This window comes from Rhinichthys klamathensis, unplaced genomic scaffold (genome assembly GCF_029890125.1).
Source record: "Rhinichthys klamathensis goyatoka isolate OS25496 unplaced genomic scaffold, OSU_Roscu_1.1 h1tg000446l_1, whole genome shotgun sequence".
NCBI lineage: Eukaryota > Metazoa > Chordata > Actinopteri > Cypriniformes > Leuciscidae > Rhinichthys > Rhinichthys klamathensis.
The window spans coordinates 190,327-211,924 of NW_026606941.1; the positions used below are offsets into that span (position 1 = coordinate 190,327).

The 21,598-nt window shown below is 37.9% G+C and overlaps 1 protein-coding gene across 1 annotated transcript in view; it reads left to right on the forward strand.

The window, feature by feature from the left end:
- tnr (tenascin R (restrictin, janusin)) overlaps positions 1-21,598 on the forward strand; it is a 169,596-nt gene that overhangs the window by 96,428 nt on the left and 51,570 nt on the right. The window contains exons 4-5 of the mRNA XM_056236462.1: positions 12,343-12,886; positions 18,277-18,750. Coding sequence (XP_056092437.1) covers positions 12,400-12,886; positions 18,277-18,750 — 961 coding nt within the window. The 5' untranslated portion in view covers positions 12,343-12,399. The remainder of the gene's footprint in view (positions 1-12,342; positions 12,887-18,276; positions 18,751-21,598) is intronic.

Sequence of the window (21,598 nt, forward strand, 5' to 3'; positions counted from 1 at the left end):
TCATTGGTTAATCGTCTGTTCATTGTTCACAGGTGTCCCTTGTCTTGTCATTAGTCTGTGTATTTAAGCCCTCATGTTTGCCATGTGTCTTTGTCAAGTATTGTTTCCTGTAACCTCTGTTGTGTAAGTCTATGTCCACGGTTTTGTTTCATGCCACGTCATGCTTTGTTTTGATCTTGTATGTTATTTTTGTATAAATACTGCACTTGGGTTCTCGCTACAACTTGCCTCCAGTGGATCCTTACAGTTATAGACAGTTTGTAGTGCTGTATGGTGAAATTTTGATGATTGTTACATTTTTTGGACAATATTGAATGTATTAGTTTAATTAGTTGAAAAACTTACATATGAGGGAATATATATGCATAATTACTCAAAATTCATTATTTTATGTTCATTGTTTATGTTTTGAAATTTCTCTGTAATTTGATTGACACTTTTTTAATTATTTTTTTTATTGTTTTCTGTAAATGTATCTTCCAATCCAGTTTTAACTCACGAATTGAAAGCGAGCCAGTTCTTCCATTTGGAATACTTTTTTTTTTTCTGACTCTGAATGGCAGTTTTCTTGAACTAGAGCAAAATAGGGGAGCAGTTTATGAACAATTTTTCTGTGGCCTGAGTGGATTGAGGAACTGGATTGACACTTTTGTGCAGGGAGCTTCTTGAATGTAAATGAAGTCTTTGAACATCTCTCTTTCTCCCTTTACTTGGAGGTTTTGGTCTGATGACATGCATTTTTACCTCCCGGTTTCGACATAAGAGTGGCTGAAAAACTCCTTAGTCTTTCCTTTTAAATTCAGAATAGTACCAGCATGACAGTACACACCTTTTGAATATTTTCATTTTCTATTATGAATTTTTTCTCTAACACAAGCCAGGTCTAAACTCAACAGTTTCCCAATTTATTCTGAAATGAAAATGAAAACTCAAGCATAAAATTAAGTCAAACACATTTCTCTATTCACAATTCACTCATGCAAGAAATTGACAGGCACAAACAGACAGGACAGCTAAAAAATAAACAAAAAACACAACTGCCATTAACAAAAGACTATTCAATAAATCACAATAGTTTCTTCAACAATGTTTTGCAGTAGACAAAAAACTAAATTATAAAAAAAGAATGAGCAGATGTTTAAGTAAAAAAGAAAAGTTTTTGTCTTTCAAGTTATAATAATTTATGCATCAGAGTGTTTAGTAATTTCAAATGTTTATTTCTTAGAGACAGAGAAAAAGAAATAGCAATGTCTGTGTCTAACAGCCCCTTTGGTGAAAAGGAGTATGGCCTTCACAGTGTGCTTTTCTAAAACACGGTTTTTGTGTGTCCCAACATGCTTAAATCCACGTTGCCTTGGGAACTCTGGAAGTGCGAGTGTGAAGGAGACTGAGAAGTAAAACCCGCTGGGTCGCAGGTGTTGGAAATGAACAGTGTCCAATGATCCTGAAAGACAAGGCAATTTGGCAGGCACTGTTGGAATAATGAGAAAAGAATGGTAATGTTGCGGGGCTGAGCTCTCTTGCAGGGGCGTTTGTGAGCCGGGCCAAGGCCAGCTTGCATGCACATCGAGGTGTTTGCACATTAACCTGCACAAATAAGGGTTGCAGCACCCCCAACCATCCACCTTTAACTGTGTCTGACTGAGGGTAACACTCACCCTACAAAAGTCATAGTACGGCTCCTTACACAGGCAAAACAGACATCTCTTTTTGTCAATCTAGCAACTGCAAGCAGAAGATACCACAGGAAGCAATATGAGGAAAACATGTTGAAGTAAGAGAGATTGAGGAAGACAGAGCGAGAGCAAGAGGAGTCTCCAGAGAGGGATAAAGAGATGGATGAGGCATAGCTGTCTCTTAGGGGAACTGCTCCTCATGTTCTCTCAGACGTGACATATAGTGTTAGTAGATTAAACAAACTTGAAATAAAGGAAGAACTCCACTAACCTGCTGCCAGATTCACCACGGCAAGCTGAAAACATCCTGTTACACGAGGAAAGAGAGAGACTTAAGACCTGGGGCCGGTTGCACCAGCTGTGTGTAATTTACAACTTAGCCTAGTTTTGACATAAATGGGCACTAAGTTACAACTTACGCAATACTAAATATTTTTGTGTTCCACCATTCTTTTGTTCAAAAATGAACACAATTCAAATGAGTCAATGCATCATTAACGCTTATTCAAAAACGTGTTTTTGTCTTACTCGGATTTTCTATGGTAAGCATATTATAGGTGTTTATATTTTAGACCTATCACCCGTGCTTGTCTCGTTGTTTCCGAAAATGGAGAAAAGTTGCTCCGGTTACTTTGACGCATGTATGATGTGGGACTGGGATAGGTTAGTTGTCACAATGAGTGAGAGAGGTTGACATGGAGCAGCTAAATTTCAAACCTCCGGGGAATCACCCGTTTAAAAAAACCTCAGAACAGAGCAACAGAGCTTGTAATAAAACAAGAATCAACATTAGCTTGTCTTTTCAGAAATGGCGAGAACTGAGGGATTTGAAATAGCGATGCAGAGATGCCATTTTTATTACTCAACAGGTGATTAAGGGATTGTATTGACCAGATAAATTGCCATATGTAGCTCTCTAACAGAGTTTATTGTATTATCTATTGTGAAGGGTCATTTCCTTATGGGTTGTTGTAGTGCTGTGCTGGAATTTATTTTCAAGGAAGTACCGTGACTATTAATGGTGTATAGCTGCAGTAACGTCTTCAGCTAGTCAGCTTAAAATATCCTTTCCATCTGAAGACCATATTCATCTGCACAGTCACACAGAGCCGAAGCGCAACCAAAACGCTGTTATTCCATAAAACGCATGCAATTTTGTTTATCAACCACTGAAGGCCAACAGTTACTGTAAATAGTGTACCTTTAAATAATACAATTCAATTCAGCTATACTATTAAAAAATATATATCTGTGACATTGATTACCTCACTGGAATAGCAGAGTGACTGATGGTAATGTGTTAAAAAGGTTCAAATCTTGTACATTTTAATAAACCCAAAAAATGTGCAGCTATATAAAATGTATCAGTGGATGGCACATTGTATTTAACTAGACCCATCAAGCACTTGACCTATACTGGCTCCTAGCAAATAAAGATACTTTTTTTTCATGTGCTGACTTCAGCATGTGCCGCTAGACAGCAGCCGAAGTGAGAGGGAGCGGAGGAAAAAAGTTACCCACTTTTACAGTTAATTTAAGCGGTGAGTGGGAATGAAAGAAACTTGATGAGTGATAGAGAAGTGAATGTTGATCTTAGAAGTGTTTCTGCCAGAATCCGCCACTGAATAAACTTGAAATGAATCATAAAACACAGACTAGTTATTTGATGCAGAGACACTTGTGTTTAGGTCGTGAAAACGTGTTCTCATTTTAATGTGAACTGGAAAACAGACTTGGAAGTTTTGAAAAGCAGAAAAACAAGGAAAGAAAAAAGGCAAAGGGGTCTCATTGAAGCCTTGTGTCTGTTATTTTGCTCAGAAAATCAGCAAGCAGTGTTCACTCTCGACTAAAACTGTGTCAGGCAGACTTTGTCGCTGTTTCAAAGTTATCTTATCCTGTTTCATCTATAATGGCGTTTTCACGCTTTAAGACCTGTTAGAGACCGTTTACATCACGTCTGCACTGTAGCTCTTAAAACGATGGTGCACAACTGCACATTTATGTTCCTTGCTATCTTTCCATTATCAACAAGGCTTTTCCAAATGCAGTGCGAAGCCAACAAACATTCCCATCTGTTATCTTGGTGAGAGGTTAATGCTTTTGTTGACCTCCTGATGCCCTAACATCATGTGGGCTACATGTCTTTATCACAACACTGCTGTGCATGCTCTGTTTTTTTAAAGTCCCCTGCTTTTCTCTCTAAACAAATCATGGCTTAAGAACATGACAAACATTTACTAAACCATAGGAGAATTGTCCAGCAGGACACAGGAGAATTACCAGCAATCTTTGAAGACATGCGGGCATTCATCAGGATACTGCTTGAAAATTCAAATACGCTACATCACAGGCTTGAAGATGAGTCATATCACCTGAACATGTGGAAGAGCCATAATTCTGAGATCGTGAAATACAGTCATTCATGCTTTCAGCCCTGACATTTCAATCAGTGGTGTGTTTGTGTTCTCTGAAGAATGGATGATGTGTCTTGCAGGTGAAAATGAGCTCATCACAAGATTACATAGATTCAAGCATGCACACTACTGGAAAATCAAGCTTAAGCTGGTATTTGTTTTTGTTTTGTTTTTGTAAACTTGTCCAAGCTGGTCATTGGTTGGTTGGCCAGCCAGCATGTTTGAAAAACCAGCCTGACCACTTGCAGATTGTTAGATCACCTGGTGCCTATAGTCAGAGGCGGACAGAGTACAGAGCTTTGTTACTTGAGTAAAAGTACGGATACCCCTTGCTAAATTTTACTCAAGTACAAGTAAAAGTACTACATTCAGATGTCTACTTAAGTAAAAGTACTAAAGTACTTGTTTTTAAAAGTACTTGAGTATCAAGAGTACAAGAGTAGATTTTCTAAATATTGCATTACTAATCTACTGCCACAGTGCTTACATTTATGCACAGAAACGTCCTACATGGAGTTATGAAAAAAGTTAATGTTAATACCTTGGAAAATGTAAAAGGAATTGAAAGTAAAATCAAGTCATTTTCATCTTTTTACCATGTTGCTTTATTTAATTTAATTAAATTTTTTGGGGGTCCCATCTTTAAATGCGGGGACAACACACACACACACACACACACACACACACCACATGTAAGGGTGGCGCTGCCAATAAAGCACCTAAAAGCTGTCACATAGAACCGGCAAAAGGAATGATTATGAATATGTAAAATATAGGAAGGAGATATTTTAATTGTTTATTAATAAACACTTGTTAATAAACAAGTGTTTTCTTTGTCAGTGTCGGCTAGATGAAGTTGACGATGCTGACTCGCGATCTTCAGCAGTGAACGCGCCAGAGAGAAATGCACATTTCATACGGATTACATAAGCAGTCTGTAGTCTGTTTTCTTTCGTTTTGATTTTTTCTGTTTAAAAGTAGACATGTCTGTGAGAGGCAAGTAGGCTACCTTATACACTGAGTTTCGGTTAATTTATGAGACGAGATCCAGTTCACAGGCCGGCGCCTCCGTTTCTTATCTATCGTCTGCTATTTACTTCTAATTTATTAAACCCAGGCAATTGGTTGATGAAACATTGATTAAAATTAAGATACAATTAATGCAAAACGAAATTCAGGTTAAAGAAAGGTTTTGTGTTTTCTGTTTGAGGTCTCTGTGAAATTTTAAAGCATTTTTTATGCCGCTTTCAGAGCGCTCACGTCCGTAACGGAGAACACGTCCATAACATTGTTTTTTCCTCATAAATGCAAATCGGAAAAATAAAATAAAACAAAATTAATATTTTATGTACTGTGGAGACTGAGTGCCAACCCTTCTTCATTCGCTGGGTAGTAGCCTACTTTGGTTTGCGCAGTGTAATTCACATAATCAGTAAAAATATATTTTGCCTCCTTAAGTTTTTTTTATTAAGAAATCAGAAATCCCTCGTGGCTACGCCACTGCCACATTTGAACCTGACTGTGTTAAACACACCACATACTCAAGAACATCAAACCAAATGCTTGGCTTACATTAATGTGGAATATAAAATCTGACCATGGAGTTGACTTTGGCGGAAAGCTAAAAGTGATTGCTGATAGGCTGTCCCAATCAGTGGCGCCTGCACAATCCAATCGAGTTTGAGAGGGAAACAACAAATTGAGGGTTTCCGAGATTTTTTTTTTTTTTAACTTTTTTTTTTTTTTTTACTCGGGTACTCACGGTTATGGATAGAAATGTATTGGAGTAAAGAGTACAATATTTGCCTCTCAAATGTACTTGAGTAAAGTCATGAGTACTCCCCAAAAATGATACTCGAGTAAAGTACAGATCCCTCAAAATTGTACTTAAGTACTGTACTCAAGTAAATGTACTCCGTTACTGTCCGGCTCTGCCTATAGTTTGTTGCTTGTTCATTAGCTGGTAACAACTTAAACTGGATATTATATTTTTGAGTTACTATTTAGTTTTGTTTTGGAGTGAACTGGAAAGAAAAACTAAAACATCTCAAATTTGTTGTAAATGAATCTCTTTACTTTCTGTTTCTTGAACATCTTGAGTCAGAGGTAACTCTCGATGAAGAAGAAGAAAGAGATTTGAAATACTGAAATTATGTTGCCATTATCTCAATTGCGGTGCATGTCGTCTTATTTTGAAAAACAAGAATGTGTCATCTCACCGAAAGAAGGTGAAGCTGTTTTCAGCAATGAGAAGAGATTGCTTCGCATTCATATCTTTCTTAGACTTTGTCAATTTCCTGTCTTTTCTTATACTATAATAATACCATTATACCTGCCATTATACTTAGACTTGTATCATACAACTCTCGGTAACTTTACATAGTTCTAAAGAAGTCAAAGTTTATCAGCAGCAACAACAGTCACAGAATGCTTTTTAAATAACAAGGAACAGGGATTATAATACAGGATATTACATCAGCTCTTCCTACATAAAATTCAGGCCATAATGATGCAATAGTTTTTTTCTTAGTTATAAAACATCAATCTCCACCGCATGTATTCTTCCATTACAGATCTGCAGCATCACTTACATTGATTTGAAGCAGAACATTTGCAGACCAGTATTTGAAAGAAATCTTTAACTTATTTGCTTGGCTGTGTAATATTACATTATTGGTTTCCAGGGAAAAGGTATACACTAGGGCTGTTGATCAATTTCAGAGTTATTTTAGAAATAATTATACAGTATTTATATACTTTCAGTTTTCTTTTTAAGTTATATCAGTAAATGGAATGAAAGGGTTGCAGCTGTTTAAACATTAATTTAATTGTAAGAAGAAAGACCCAAGGTCTAGCTAGGACCAAGGAACAGGACCGGAGCACAGAACGTTTTAAATTATCTTTATTATCTTTTATCTTTATTACAAAATGACTAACGTTTCGACGCCCATGCGTCTTCTTCAGAGTCAAACAATCAATGGCAAAGATCTACAGAATTTAAAGAATCAAAATTCAAGGTATTGGCCACTGGCCTAGGTGGGTGTGGTACATCAATTATCAAATCAAATACAAGCACTCAGGCCTAAAAAAAAAAAAAAAAAGTTTATATATATATATATATATATACATGCAAATACACATACACACACATGTACATATACATATAAATACATACACATACACACACATACATACATACAAACATATACATACCCACACATATATATATATATATATATAAGTTTTTTTTTTTTTTTAAGTGTACATATAGACCCCGCTAGTCACATGTATAAAATAACCTCCGAATATGAACTATAAAAAGCAGGAAAGGCCCAGTTCCTCATTAAGGCCATTTGGTTCTACTGTGTTCAGAGTGAAAATCCAGAAAGCCTCTCATTGTAGTAGGGACTTCACTAAATCCCCTCCTCGTTGGGAGGGTAGAATTTTTTCAATACCCCAAAATTTTAGGGATGCATTGGAACCATGATTAGCTTGTACATAATGCCTCGCAATTACATAGTCCATATTACGGTTCCGAATTGCTGCTTTGTGTTCTGCACTGCGTAGTTTGAGGGGGCGTTTAGTCTGACCTACAAATACCAATCCACATGGACATTTCAACATGTAAATCACGTGGGTGGTATTACAATTAATAAATTAATTGATCTTGTATTTTTTACCTGATTGGGGATGGAAAAATTGCTTTGTGTCATTTGAGTTAGAGCAATGGGTACAGTGCCCACATCTGTAAAAACCCAAGGGAGGAGCCGGTAACCACGTAGGTTTTGGTGGAGGGCTCATGGTGGTGTGAACCAGCCTATCTCTAAGTGAGCGAGGACGCTTAAAAGTAATACGTGGCGATTCTGCGCATATATCTTTAAGAGCTGGGTCACTCACTCAAGATGTGCCAGTGTTTCTTAATGGCATGTTTTATTTCTCCGCCAATATGAGAGAAATCTGTGGAGAAGCAGAGTCTCTGCACTGAGTCGCGTTTAGTTTTAACTAGAAGATGTGCTCGTTGCGTCGATCTGGCTCGTTCATAGGCTGCAGAGATATCACTTAAAGCATAGCCCCTGTTACGAAAGCGCTCTGTCATTTCTATTGCCCCGCGCTCAAACTCGGCATCACTACTACAGTTTCTTCTAAGCCGTAAAAATTGACCAATGGGAATATTTTTAATAAGTTGTTTGGGGTGATGGCTATCAGCTCTGAGGAGGTATTTCTACTGAGAGGTTTACGATAGATCGATGTCTCTAAACCTTCTTGGGAATTTTTATAAATAGTCAGATCCAAGAAGTTAATGTTGTCTATGGAATGGTCTACTCTAAATCTTAAAAAAGATGTGGTAGAGTTAAAAAAGGACATGAATTTATCTAGTTCAACCGAAGTCCCCCCTCCAAATAAAGAAAACATCATCAATATATCACTTCCAAAGCGGGATTTTAGGGAGAAAAAGGTTGTTCACAGGGTTATCTATAAATGTAGCTTCCCATAGACCCATTACTAAGCATGCGTAGACGGTGCAAAGCAACTACCCATACTGACCCCACGCTTCTGTAGGTAATAATCGCCCGCATATTGGAAATAGTTCATTGTTAAAATAACTTCCGACAGTGTCAGTAAAAATTCGTTGGGGGGAGCTATATCAGTGGCCCGTCTTACAAAGAAATGTAGTAACGCCTCAGTCCCTGCTTCGTGAGGAATGCATGTATATAAACTTTGCACGTCACAAGTTACCAACATGAAATCATAGTCACATTCAAACGAATCTAAGAGTCTCAATATGTCGGATGTGTCACCTAGATAAGATGGTAACTCACAAACATTTTTTTTCAAGAAGTCGTTGAGATATTGTGACAAAGGTTCAGTTAGGCAACCAATACTAGACACAATGGGCCTGAGTGGTGGATCAATCCGGGATTTATGTATTTTAGGAAGTCCATAAAATACGGGACATACAGGGTGTTTTACAGTCAGAAAGTCTTTTTTCAGTAATCCAGTCCATTTGTAGTGCCTTCACTAATAACGGATCAATCTTCGATTAATGTAATTGTGTCAATGAGCACATTTGCAGCCCAAATCATAGCATATTAATATCTGTCAAAATACTAGATCCTCATCTCAAGAAATTGACTCAATTCTTATTTGTTACCAATGACTCCTTTCACAAATCTACCACTCAAAAGTATGTGGTCTATAGGATTTTTTTTAAAAGAGAGTTCTTATTGTATGTTCACCAAGTTTGTATTTGTTTGATCAAAACAGTAAAAATAGTAATAATCTGAAATATTACAATTACAAAACTGTTTTCTATTTTCATATATTATAAAATGTAATTTATTCCTATAATGGCAAAGCTGAATTTTCAGCAGCCAGTACTCCAGTCTTCAGTGTGTCACATGATCCTTCAGAAATCAATATGCTGATTTGGTGCTCAAGAAACATTTTATTTTTTATCAGTGTTGAAAACAGTTGTGCTCCTTTCACTTCTTTCACACACACAGAAACTCACACTGTCAGTTCTGATTGCAATTCTACCATGTGGACAACCATTAAGTGACTGAAAAAAAAGGCACAGTCAACGGGCCCTGTGGTCTTCTCTGTCATATTTAATTGAGAGCTCTACTAATTGAGTCTTTTCGTCATTCAGTCTGATGGCACTCCATTCTCTTCAAAGGCAATGGGCTGCTTGGCATTGCCAAGATCTCCAGTCAAAGAAAAGTTTCCCATCAACCCATTATAACAAGATAAACGCAGAGCTGTCTGCATGACTCGTTCTGACTTTTCCTTTGAAGGCGGCATGGGTAAAAAAAACACAGCAATTCATGAGAGAGAGTGTGTGACAGTCTATTCAGTAGTCTGTAGTTTCTGTATGTTTCGCTAGTCTTTCTAACCTTCTCAATTAGAGAAAATACTAGAGTCTAGACCATAGGAAAGACATTTTTCAAATCTCAACAGTTTAGAGAAAATGTCTTTTTTTGACAGTTAAATGCTTTGTAATTAAAACGACGTTTTGGCTGAAATTTGTGAAGCAGACTGTGTTACTACAATGCAAATTTAGAAGGTGTGAAATTGGTTGTGTAATGTCAGACCACTTCTGTGCGAATGAGAAGTGAAGTTTTCCACTCAGTCATGTAAGAGGCAGGGTGGAGGTGGAATTAACAAGCCACCTGCTCCAGGGTGCAGTGCCACAAATAAAATGAGAGCAACCCGCTTTAACACACCCCCACACTCTGACGGATAGAAATCTGACAGGAATATAGTGCGACCCTACAGGAACGTATTCATTCTTTTGTGACAAATTTTTAATTAATATGAAAATAAATTTGGATTGTTAGCTTAAAGAGGCCATATTATGCCCTTTTTTGTTTTTGGAGTCTACTAGAATAGATTTTCATACTTGAATGTTCAAAAACATTTTTCACATATTTTTCATTGTTGCAGCACCTCCCTTCCCAGTCTGTCAGTAACGCTCTGTTTAGTTCCTGTCTCTATAAGGCCCCTCCGTTCAAAAAGCGTAATGTGCTCTGATTGATCCAGTGTGTTGATTGGTCAACCGCTTCCAGTGTGTTTCAGAAAAGTCACACCACCGCGTTAGGTCCGGGGTGGAAACATGAAGAACAAACATGGAGACAACACACTATTAAAACAACTCAACCAGGCCCCGCCCCCTTTTTTGTGTATGCCTTGGACATGAATTAATTAAATTAGGAATATTTGGATGTGTACATACCCAGAAGAAAACTCAAGACTATAATTGAGACGTTTCAGGCAGTTCAGAAACAGTGTTCACTGATATAGAGACTAACTCCCTTTGGAGTGGACTTACTGTATGCTTTATAATTTTGCAGGCCTTTTTCATGTTCAAAAAGCAACATTACACACTAAAGAAAGTTTAAAATATACAAAACCATAATAGGTCCTCTTTAAAGTCTCTACAAATGAATGCTTCCATAAGAAATGATGTAGCACTGGATAAATGTCTCCTACTTTTATCCAAGTGATTGGGCAGTGATAAAAAGAGTTTCTTTGGTAGAGAAGAGGATGTCTGCCAGTGCATGAAAAATAGAAAATGTCAGAGAAGATTATCAGTCTGACCATAGCCCCAAAGACCAGGTGTCAGTCTGACTCTGTGATTTATTTTACAGTTTACTCTTGTCCTGAGTTCTGTTGCTGATAAGGGATTAAGGAAGATTTAAAGAAAATTGCACACTGAATCAATGAACTCAACAAAATTCTCAGTCGTATTACTCCAATATGTTCTCGTTCTGTAGGGAAAGCTTCTGGGTTAAATCTCCACAATTTTAGAAAAAAAATACCAAATTAATATAAATTCTGCTTACCAGGTGTGTCTTTGTGTTGACTATATTTCAGGGCTCAACAGTAAAAAGCTCCTGATGGAACGGGGCCAGTGTGAGAGGGTTTGGATGAGCTGACAAGAGCTGTCACTTCCCATAAACATTTGGATTTCTCAACATCGTTCTTCCAAATTATGCTGATTTATATGTCACCAAACTGACATTGTCTACATTTGTTAAAATCACAAGAATGACTTGTTATAGTCCTGGAAGCATAAGTTAGAATGGGCTGAACATTATAAACAAATCATAATATTTTGTCGCAGGGGTGTTTTCTCTGAGGAGCAAAGGAGACTGTTCCTTCTATAAAAAAATGGACAGTACAAAAAATATTCTAAAATAGTGTGTACCAGTGTTATTTTAGTATTATTATAAACTATTATATTATTTATTCATATTTTGAATTAGTTTTTATATTTCCATTTTTCATTTTAGTTTAAGTTTGAATAGTTTTACGTTTAGTTAACAATAACAACACTGTTGTGTAAAACACTCATTTTGTCATTGTTCTACAATAACACCAGTGGTTTAATAAGGACACAGCACCTCTTTAGCTTTCCTTTACTGCAGGATGGCCAGATAGTAAGGAATGCCTTCATCGCACCATAATTGGCTCAATGAACTGTCAATCAGATAATGCCCTATAATTATCAGTTATATTGAAAATGACATCAGACCATGACTATAACCACCATAGGCTATAAATACCATTGACATTGAGAAGTCCAACCCAGTGATTACAATATTTTTGTGCTAAATTTAACAAATACAAAATGTATCATATTTGTGTTGAGGCCAGTGAAAATATTAGGAGGGCAAATGAAAATATTGTTGAGCCCTGTTATTGTCTTACTTTTTCTCCAGAGCTAAAAAATAGTCTCTTTTTGTCCACAGTGCCAATCAGAGGTCTATTTGTGGAGTTGATGATCTCGCCCTTGTGCCTGAGTTGAGATGTGGGGGTGCACCATGGCAATACAAGGTTCAATAGTGAGCCTGGCTCTACTGTTCTTCGGGATTCAAGCTGTTCCTAACCCCACCAGCAAACTAGTGCGGACCACAAGGGTGAGGCGGCAGGTTCCAGAAGGTGAGGGTCCCCCTGGCAACCAGACCCAGCCCATGATCTTCAATCATGTATACAACATCAATGTACCTCTAGAGTCACTCTGTTCAGTGGACCTAGACACTGTACCAGGCCCAGAGATAAACAAAGGTACAACTGGGAGTGACAAGATGCCGACAGAGTACACAGAAGAGACAGTGGACTCGGACAGCCAGGTGACCTTCACCCATCGCATCAATATCCCAAAGCAGGCCTGTGCTTGTCCTGCGGCTGCCACCATGGAACAGCTGGCTAACCGCATAGAGATGCTGGAGAGGGAGGTGTCCCTGCTTCGAGCACAGTGTAGCTCCAGCTGCTGCGGAGAAAGCTCTGTTATGGGTAAGTTTAAGATTCTGAGGTGCACATCCTGCAGTATTACAAAAAAAAATTCTGTGATCTGACTGGATTTGCTCATTCAAGCATGCTTTCTGTTATGGTATTTTCTAACAGATATAATTTTGTTTATGATTGAACTAAGTAAAGATTACTTCAAAATGTTTAAGCTTAAATGTTTAAATCAGGGATTTCATCAGATAAAATTGGGGTTTATGCCATTTATTGTATTCATATAGATTGTATCCACAATACATGCTTTTCTAAAGCTAATACAGTTCATACTCGTATTTTTGCTCCCTTAATAAAACATTTCTAGGTAAAGTTAAATATATACTACCATTAAAGTTTGGGGACAGTTTTATTTTTATAAATAATTCTTTTATTCAGCAAGGGCGTTATTTTTAACTATTCATAACAGAATCCTTCTTGACCACCACATTTCTAAAGGTTCATGTGACACTGAAGACTGGAGTAATGGCTGCTGAAAATTCTGTCTTCTATTTTATATATATTTTAAATGGTAATAATATTTCACAATATTACTGTTTTTACGGTACTTTTATCAAATAAATGCAACCTGTGTAAGCATAAGAAGAGACTTTATTCAAAAACATTAAAAACTAATCAACCCCCAATTTTTGAATGGTAGTGTATTAATTTAATTTATCAGAGTATTGGGTTACATATACATACAAAATTGGTATATAAAGAATTTGACAAGTATTGACAAATTGAATATTGACATATTCAGTATTGACAAGAAAAAGAGAAAATCACAGATCCAAGTTATAACATGCAAATCAACAAATCTAAAAGTTAATGTCCTGCTGTGGCTAAATACACTTATTATGTAAGTATCATGGATATATTGTAAACACAGTGATAAATATACTTAATCTAAGCTAAATATACGTAATCAAAAATCATGGATATATTATTAACAGACAGTGTCTTTAACAACCCTGGTTGTTTTATAATGGATTATTGAAACTTCTTGAATCTTGAATCAGTTGCAATGGCTTTGACTCATTGGTGGACGAAAACAAAAGCTCATCCTGGTCTTTCTGTCGGTTATAATGTGACTGCAGTGCTAAGGGAAGTAGAGGCTGTATTGTGCATTGACCCATAGGGACAATAGAACTGTGGACGATGGTAGTGTTGTGCTTGTTTAATGTCTCAAAGGGGCACTCGAGTGGATTCACACCTGCAAACCTTGGCTTTGGAGCCCCTTCAGGGCAGCTAAAAACAGCTGAAACACTGCAGTAGTAAAGGGAACGTCATATTAAGCTATACAAATGAGGTTAGATTGGGAACTAGATTAATTACAGCACTGCTGCTGGATAGGTCTTCCCCTCAAGCCTTTGATAAGTCCTCTGCTTGCTGAATCAAACCAGGCTACATGTGCTGAAACAAATACGATTGCAAGATATTGCCTCAGAATTATTTATTTTTTTTCTGCTTCAGTTTAATTTTACTCCAACCTGATGAAAATAAAAGGAATAGCTTTCCCAGTGTGCATTCTTGAATTCTTCTGAATTATTTACCCAAGCTCATGTTGTTCCAAACATTATTAATTTGGTTTCTTTTGAGGAAAATGCATTCATTTTTGAAGGACATGTTTAAAAGTGTTCAGGATAATAAAAAGTGAGATGAATGTGGACCAAAAGACCAAAAAAGCACAACAAAATTATTATAAAATGGTTATAAACTTGTTTTGGCACCCATAATGATAGATAAACAGGTTGTAATTTGAGTCGTTATACACTTAAAATCATAGAGTTTTATGAATCAGTTGACCCAGGTCACAAAACCCGTCTGAATGATTAATTCATGAACCCAGGTCCAGTTCTTTAAACAAAGTCCAATAGAAGAGAGCGCATCTTAAGGAGAAGTATCTAGTCAGGGTTCTCTATGGTCTAGGGCAGGGGCGTTGCTAGACCCATTTTACTGGGGCACGTGCCCCAGTATAAATCTGCTGTGCCCCAGTAAATCTGAAGTTTGAGTTTAACAATTTATTTTATTTGTCAGTGTATTTAATATAAATTATGTTATAGGCTTGTAAAAGCAACGCAGTTTAACCGAAACAGAAGCTGACCCACGCGACAGAAATCTGCGCGCGTCTGTGTTTCCTAGCAACAGCAGCGCGCACACATCGGAGCACACCGAAGTCCGGTGTTGGCACGCGAGGTAGGCTATGAAAACATGACGAAACAAAAGTTTCTAAATAATACCAATAATCTTAAAAGTAAAATTGAGTCAGAGTCAAGTGATTGACCGTTTTGCCAAAATGAAGCATAGGCGGTAGCCTACAGTTTAATGCTCAACAAATAAATCAACTTAGTTTGGACTTGGCTGGGGAACTTTGTTTTCTTTTAGAATATACATGCTCTTTATTTTATATAGTATATATTAACTCTTTATTGATTTATTGAAATGATGTAATTGTAAATTCTTGAAAAATATAAAGGCAAATTATTCATTATTATGTAATGTAGAAGAATGCAAAAGTGCAAGAAAGTTTTCTCTCCGTTTTTCTATTCATGCCTTTTATGGCACAAAAAAAAAGAAATTCGTGTAACATGATTTTAAAGCTATTGTTATCCAATTTGTTGGCATTCAAACACCTTAAAATGCACATATGTAGGTCCGAGAAATCCAAATTTTCTCGGGGGAGCATGCCCCCGAACCCCCCTAAGTTACTCTACCCAGCATGGTGTTTTTGAAACAAACACATTTAATTTATCTATCGGTAAGCCCCGCCCTCCTTAGTTACGCTTGCTAAGAACGACAAACAATGGGGGGCCTGTGCCCCAGTAGAGCTTAATGTCTAGCAACGCCCCTGGTCTAGGGTTATTAATAGGCACAGTTCTTTATTTAAAGGGGACCTATTATGTAAAATTCACTTTTGCATGGTGTTTGGACATAAATGTGTGTTGGCAGTGTGTGTACACAACCACCCTACAGTGATAAAAATCCACTCACTCCTTTTTTTTAAATCCCCATAAATCATAAGCAGTGTCTCCCAACGACCTGTTTTCAGAATGCGGCTTTAGTGACGTCACTAAAGCCACAGGCCCCCAGTGTTGCCAACTTAGCGCCTTTGTCGCTATTTTTAGCGACTTTTCAGACCCCCTTAGCGACATTTTTTCAAAAAAGCGACTAGCGACAATTTTAGCGACTTTTTGGATAAACCCCAGTAACCTCCAAATGTTGCCAGTACTGTCCTGCGAGCGCGAGGTCTTGCTTTCTCCCTGTCGTCACTCTCTCTAGCTGCGTCTCCCCTGTTCAGTGAATGGCTGAGAGGAGCGCACGGCCGCTGACAGACGCGAATGAGCAGTGTGTTTTTCCATGGACTTATCACTTATCTGCTTTTCTTTTGTTTTATATTTAAAGAATTTAGTTTGACCATTTTAATTTTATTTCTTTTCTTGTGCTTATTACTTGTAAACACTATCACAGTTCATCCGGTTCCCATTCAGATAATGTTCCACATAGGCCAATAAAAAATGTAATCATTCACTATATTATAGCTACTCGTTCAATTGTCTGACAACAAAAAAATAGGAAACGAGAACAGCTTTATTTGACATTCGGCTATATTATATTGAATAGAACATTAATTTAGAGAGAAAACGCACTAGGCTGACAGAACGCAAGTACGACGCGATGACGTCATTAATATGCTAATTGACGTATGACGTCATCTAGCGACTTTTAGGGAAGGCCTTAGCTACTTTCCTTTGAAAATAGTTGGCAACACTACAGGCCCCGCCCACGAGTGTTGACAGACATTGCCGTTTTAACTTAGACCCGCCCTGATCTAGTTCACAGCAAGTTGTACACATCTGCCATTGCTGCACTAATGAGAATGTCTCCCAAGCGTTGAAGGTGTTGTGGCTGGATGTATTCATTCACATAGCTCAATTTACTCCTGAAATCTGAGCCACCCGCTGAAGACGAGGTGGGTTCATTTTGTCTGAAAAATGCTCCCTCAACTCTACCGAAATTTGTTTATGTAACGTTACCTACGCACTTCTTATACTGTTTACTCAGCTCTTACAGTGATTTTCTGGAGTAAAACTGACGCTTATTCTTTACAATAAACTTTATTAAACTCATCAGTATATTTTGTGTCATCATTCAGACATGGTCCTACAGCAGGCTTGTATTAATAGTGGCTACAATCAATTACACATAGGTTATAACCGTAATTAAACTAAACTATACCTGTTCCAACTCCATACAGCATATATTCTCTGACTATGTAGGCATTATTGTCTATTGAGTCGAAATGAACACCGTTACTGTGAGTTTCTGTTTTGATATTATCATCTTTCCGTGAGTTGAGATTGTTCACTGAGCGCGAGCTGGTTAGGCTCCGCCCCCTGTGCCGTGAACCAGCAGCTCATTAGCATTTAAAGGAGACACACTAAAACGGTGTTTTTCTCAGCCCCAAAAAGTGACGATTTAAACATGCTGTAAAAAATTATCTTTGGGGTATTTTGAGCTAAAACTTCACATACACACTCTGGGGCGATCAGAGACTTATTTTACATCTTGTGAAAAGGGGCATAATAGGTCCCCTTTAAATCACAAATTTACTTATTCAGTCACAGTGTTAAAGTGCCCCTATTATGCTTTTTGAATATTACCTTTCATGCAGTGTATAATTTGTGAGTGTAAAAGGTCTGCAAAGATCATTTTAAAGATCAAAATGCACAACAAATAAAGTTATCATCTCCTAACAGAAAGAATCGATTCTGAACTGCTGAAACAAGTCGTCAGCAATTCCAGTCTCACTTCCTGTTACATACCTATGAAACGAATTAGCATAATGCCAGCCTATGGAATTGATACTGTAAAATCAACGCCATGGTCACTGTTCGTATTACTGTGTATTGAGCGCTGAGGAAGCCTCTGCGCTCAAGCGGTAGACCGATCAAAACAGACTGGGCCATCTGATCAATCAGAGCAGAGTAGGCTTGCGGAAAGGAGGGGTTTAGAGAGACTGAATATTCGATCGAACCATTTTCAGACTCTGAGAGTCTGTCTCCTGCCCGGGGACTGCAGATGAAAATTAGCTTCGGCTAACTCTGGTACAAAACATCTTTTCGTAAGATCAATGTATGTTGTACGTTGTCCCTGATAAATAAATAAAGTAAAAAATATATATATATTATGAGAAAATTAAGGTGTTTATTGACCTTGAATGCATGTAAACCTATTGTAGGTGACCTCCAAAACAAAATTAGGAACATTTAAAATAGCATAATAGGGGGACTTTAACAGTCGCCATTAATCAAATTTCTCAATGATGTTAGCGTGAGTAAAATGATGGCTTTCACTTTTGGGTGAACTGTTTCTTTAACTTCAACATATTTGTTCACTCTTAGGTCGCTTGGACTTCGTCCCTCAGTGTGGCCATGGCACCTTCAGCATGGAGATTTGTGGGTGTGTTTGTGAAGAAGGGTGGATTGGCAAGAACTGCACTGAACCGCGCTGCCCAGATGACTGTTCTGGCCAGGGCATTTGCATCGAAGGCGAGTGTGCATGTGACCGTAACTTTGGTGGTGAGAACTGCTCAGAGCCACGATGCCCAGGTGATTGCTCTGACAGGGGGCTGTGCATTGATGGTGAGTGTGTTTGCGAGGAAGCCTATGCTGGCGAGGACTGCTCGCAGGGCAGATGTCTGAACGACTGCTCAGATCAAGGAACATGTGTGAACGGAACCTGTCAGTGCCGACCCGGCTTCCTGGGGGAAGACTGCTCTCTCATCTTCTGTGCTAATAACTGCAGCCAGAAAGGGGTGTGTAAGGATGGTTTCTGTGCCTGTCAAGAGGGATATACAGGGGATGACTGCGCTTCAGGTCAGTATTCAATGTGTATGGTTGAGTACAGTAAAATATATTGTTATATAATGATTTATATATATTTCATTACTTGACATGTCTGTATACTCAGCCTGCCTTAAAGGGACATTGTGTAGGAATTTCTCCCATCCAGCGGTGAAATAGTTTTTGCATTCAAACGAATTGTGCTCTCCAGCGCCTCGCTTTTTCAAATGCGTGTTGCATCTACGGTAGCCATTATGTACCAAAGAGCTATGACAGGATGTCTTCTAATAGCACTTCGTCGAGTTTTCCTTCGGGTGAACAGGTTGCAAGAACAATCATATGCTCTATTAAAATATATTCTTATCGAATTTCTAGGTTACAAAAATTAAACTTACAAACCTTGTTTTTAGCGCCTTCTCTACATAGCTGCTATTCATCAAAGAGCCTGTTTAACTTTTAACTATAAATGTTCTACTGTCTATATAATAAAGTACACAACCAAGGAATGAAAAAAGCTTGTAATTAAGACTGTAACATTGACTTACCTGTCGAGAAGAAAGCAGGGCTTCAGCGTTTTGAAATCTTTCTCCTGCATTAACGTTAGCTCTTTCCACCTGGAAAAAGCTATCCCGACGTTGTTTTTTGTAATCTCCGGTCATGTTTCCTTTTACGTTCTATTTTGGACTTTATGTATGGTTCGCCATTAAAAATAACAGTGCAATGCAGCCTTTTAAACTTGCCGGGGCAGTGACAAGCGCCTCTCACTGCTGCTCCTCCGTTTCTGCTGCTTTCAGTTACGTGACGCTGGCTCTGAAAAAAAAACGCGTTGTGGAAACGCGTTGGCCTAGTACTTTTTGTCCCTCTCTTGCTATTATAGTTTTTCAAGATGGCGGAACTACATGGAAGCCTCCGTAGACCTACCCGTCCCATGTATATAAAGATAATAAATTCTTCGTTTACAAGGATAAGTCCGATAATTGGCAGAGGTATTTGTACACCATTGAGGACATATTTATGAATAAAAATATTGATTTTAGATAATAAAATACCTAAAAAAGTACACATTGTCCCTTTAAAGAGTTAGTTCACCCAAAAATTAAAATCATCCCATAATTTACTCACCCTCAAGCAATCCTAGGTGTATATGACTTTCTTCTTCCAGCCGAACACATTTTCGGAGTTATATTAAGAAATATCCTGGCTCTTCCACGCTTTATAATAGGAGTGAATGGTACCTTAGATTTTGAAGCCCAAAAAAGTGCATCCATCCATCATAAAAGTAATCCATACGGCACCAGGGGGTTAATAAAGGCCTTCTAAAGCAAAGTGATGCATTTCTTTTTGAGAAAAATATACACATTATAAACTTTATAAACATAACTTTATAAACTATAATCATAGGCTTCCAGTAACGTATGCAAGTCGAGTTCCGGTGGAAGAGTGACCTCTGAACTGATGTATAAAGGGTTAAAGGGGTCATATAATGCCATTTTTGTACAAGCTAATATGATTCTTTAGGGTCTAAATTAAAAGTTTGTAATATACTTTAATTAAAAATTCTCATTAGTATTGTAAGAAAACACTTATTTTACCTGGTCAAAAACAGCTGTTTTCAGCAAGCCGTTTCAGTGCATATGCCTTTAAAGGGGTCATATAATGGTACATGCACTTTTACAAGTTGATTGTACTGAAATGTGTGTTGGCAGTGCCTGTACACAAACATTATATAATGCTAAAAATCCATCCAGTGGTTTTGTTTTAATCTCCTTATATGTTTTCCCCTGCCTCAAATCAAGCCGTTCGTTTTTGTGACGTCAATAAAACGGACGCCCCTCCCACGACTGTTGATTGACGGGAGCGTTTCAACACAGACCCGCCCTCGCACATGAGGTAGCTGTCAATCATAGTCTGCGCGGCGCGGCGCGGACCGGCGCGGTCATTGTTGATATGCTGGAGCACTGTCTATGAGCAGAATGGCGTCTAAGCGATTGTGGTGTTCTGTTCTTGGGTGTAATAACGAACACAGCAGTCATTTTAATGTTCCTGAATCCGAACCGCTGAAGACGCAGTGGCTGAGTTTGTTTTCGAAGGGAATATTCCCCACGAGCAACGTCAATGCTTTCATGTTTGCGCGAATCATTTCACACACCAGACTGCTTTATAAACGAGGATCAGTATAAAGCTGGATTTGCTAAGAAGCTTTGCTAAAAAGGATCGGTACCAGATATTCGTGTTCCTGCTGAACCTCCAGAAGAATGGAAGTGAGTGAAACGTTTTATTAAACTTTATATTAATATATTAATCTTTGCAAATCGCTAGCTGCACGCTTCACAATTAATGCGTCTAAGGTTTACACTCAGTCAGGGTACATTACGGCATGTTTTCTATGTATGACGTTCTCAATATTATTCATAATTCCACGTTAATACTGAACAACGCGTTATGGTTATTTTGTTATTGTGTTACAAACGGTGTATGCACAGAACAGAGGGGCGGAGTGAGCGCAGCTCATGATCATTTAAAGTCATATGCACTGAAACGGCGTGCTGAAAACAGAGCTGTTTTTGACCAGGTAAAATAAGTGTTTTCTTACAATACTAATGAGAATTTTTAATTAAAGTATATTACAAACTTTTAATTTAGACCCTAAAGAATCATATTAGCTTGTACAAAAATGGCATTATATGACCCCTTTAAAAGATAATGAGCTTTGCTCACTCCGCCCCTCTTTTCTGTGCGTACACCGTTTGTAACACAATAACCATAACGCGTTGTTCATTATAGACGTGGGATTATGAATTATATTGAGAACGTCGTACATAGAAAACTTGCTGTAATGTACACTGAGTGTAAACCTTAGACGCATTCATTGTGAAGCGTC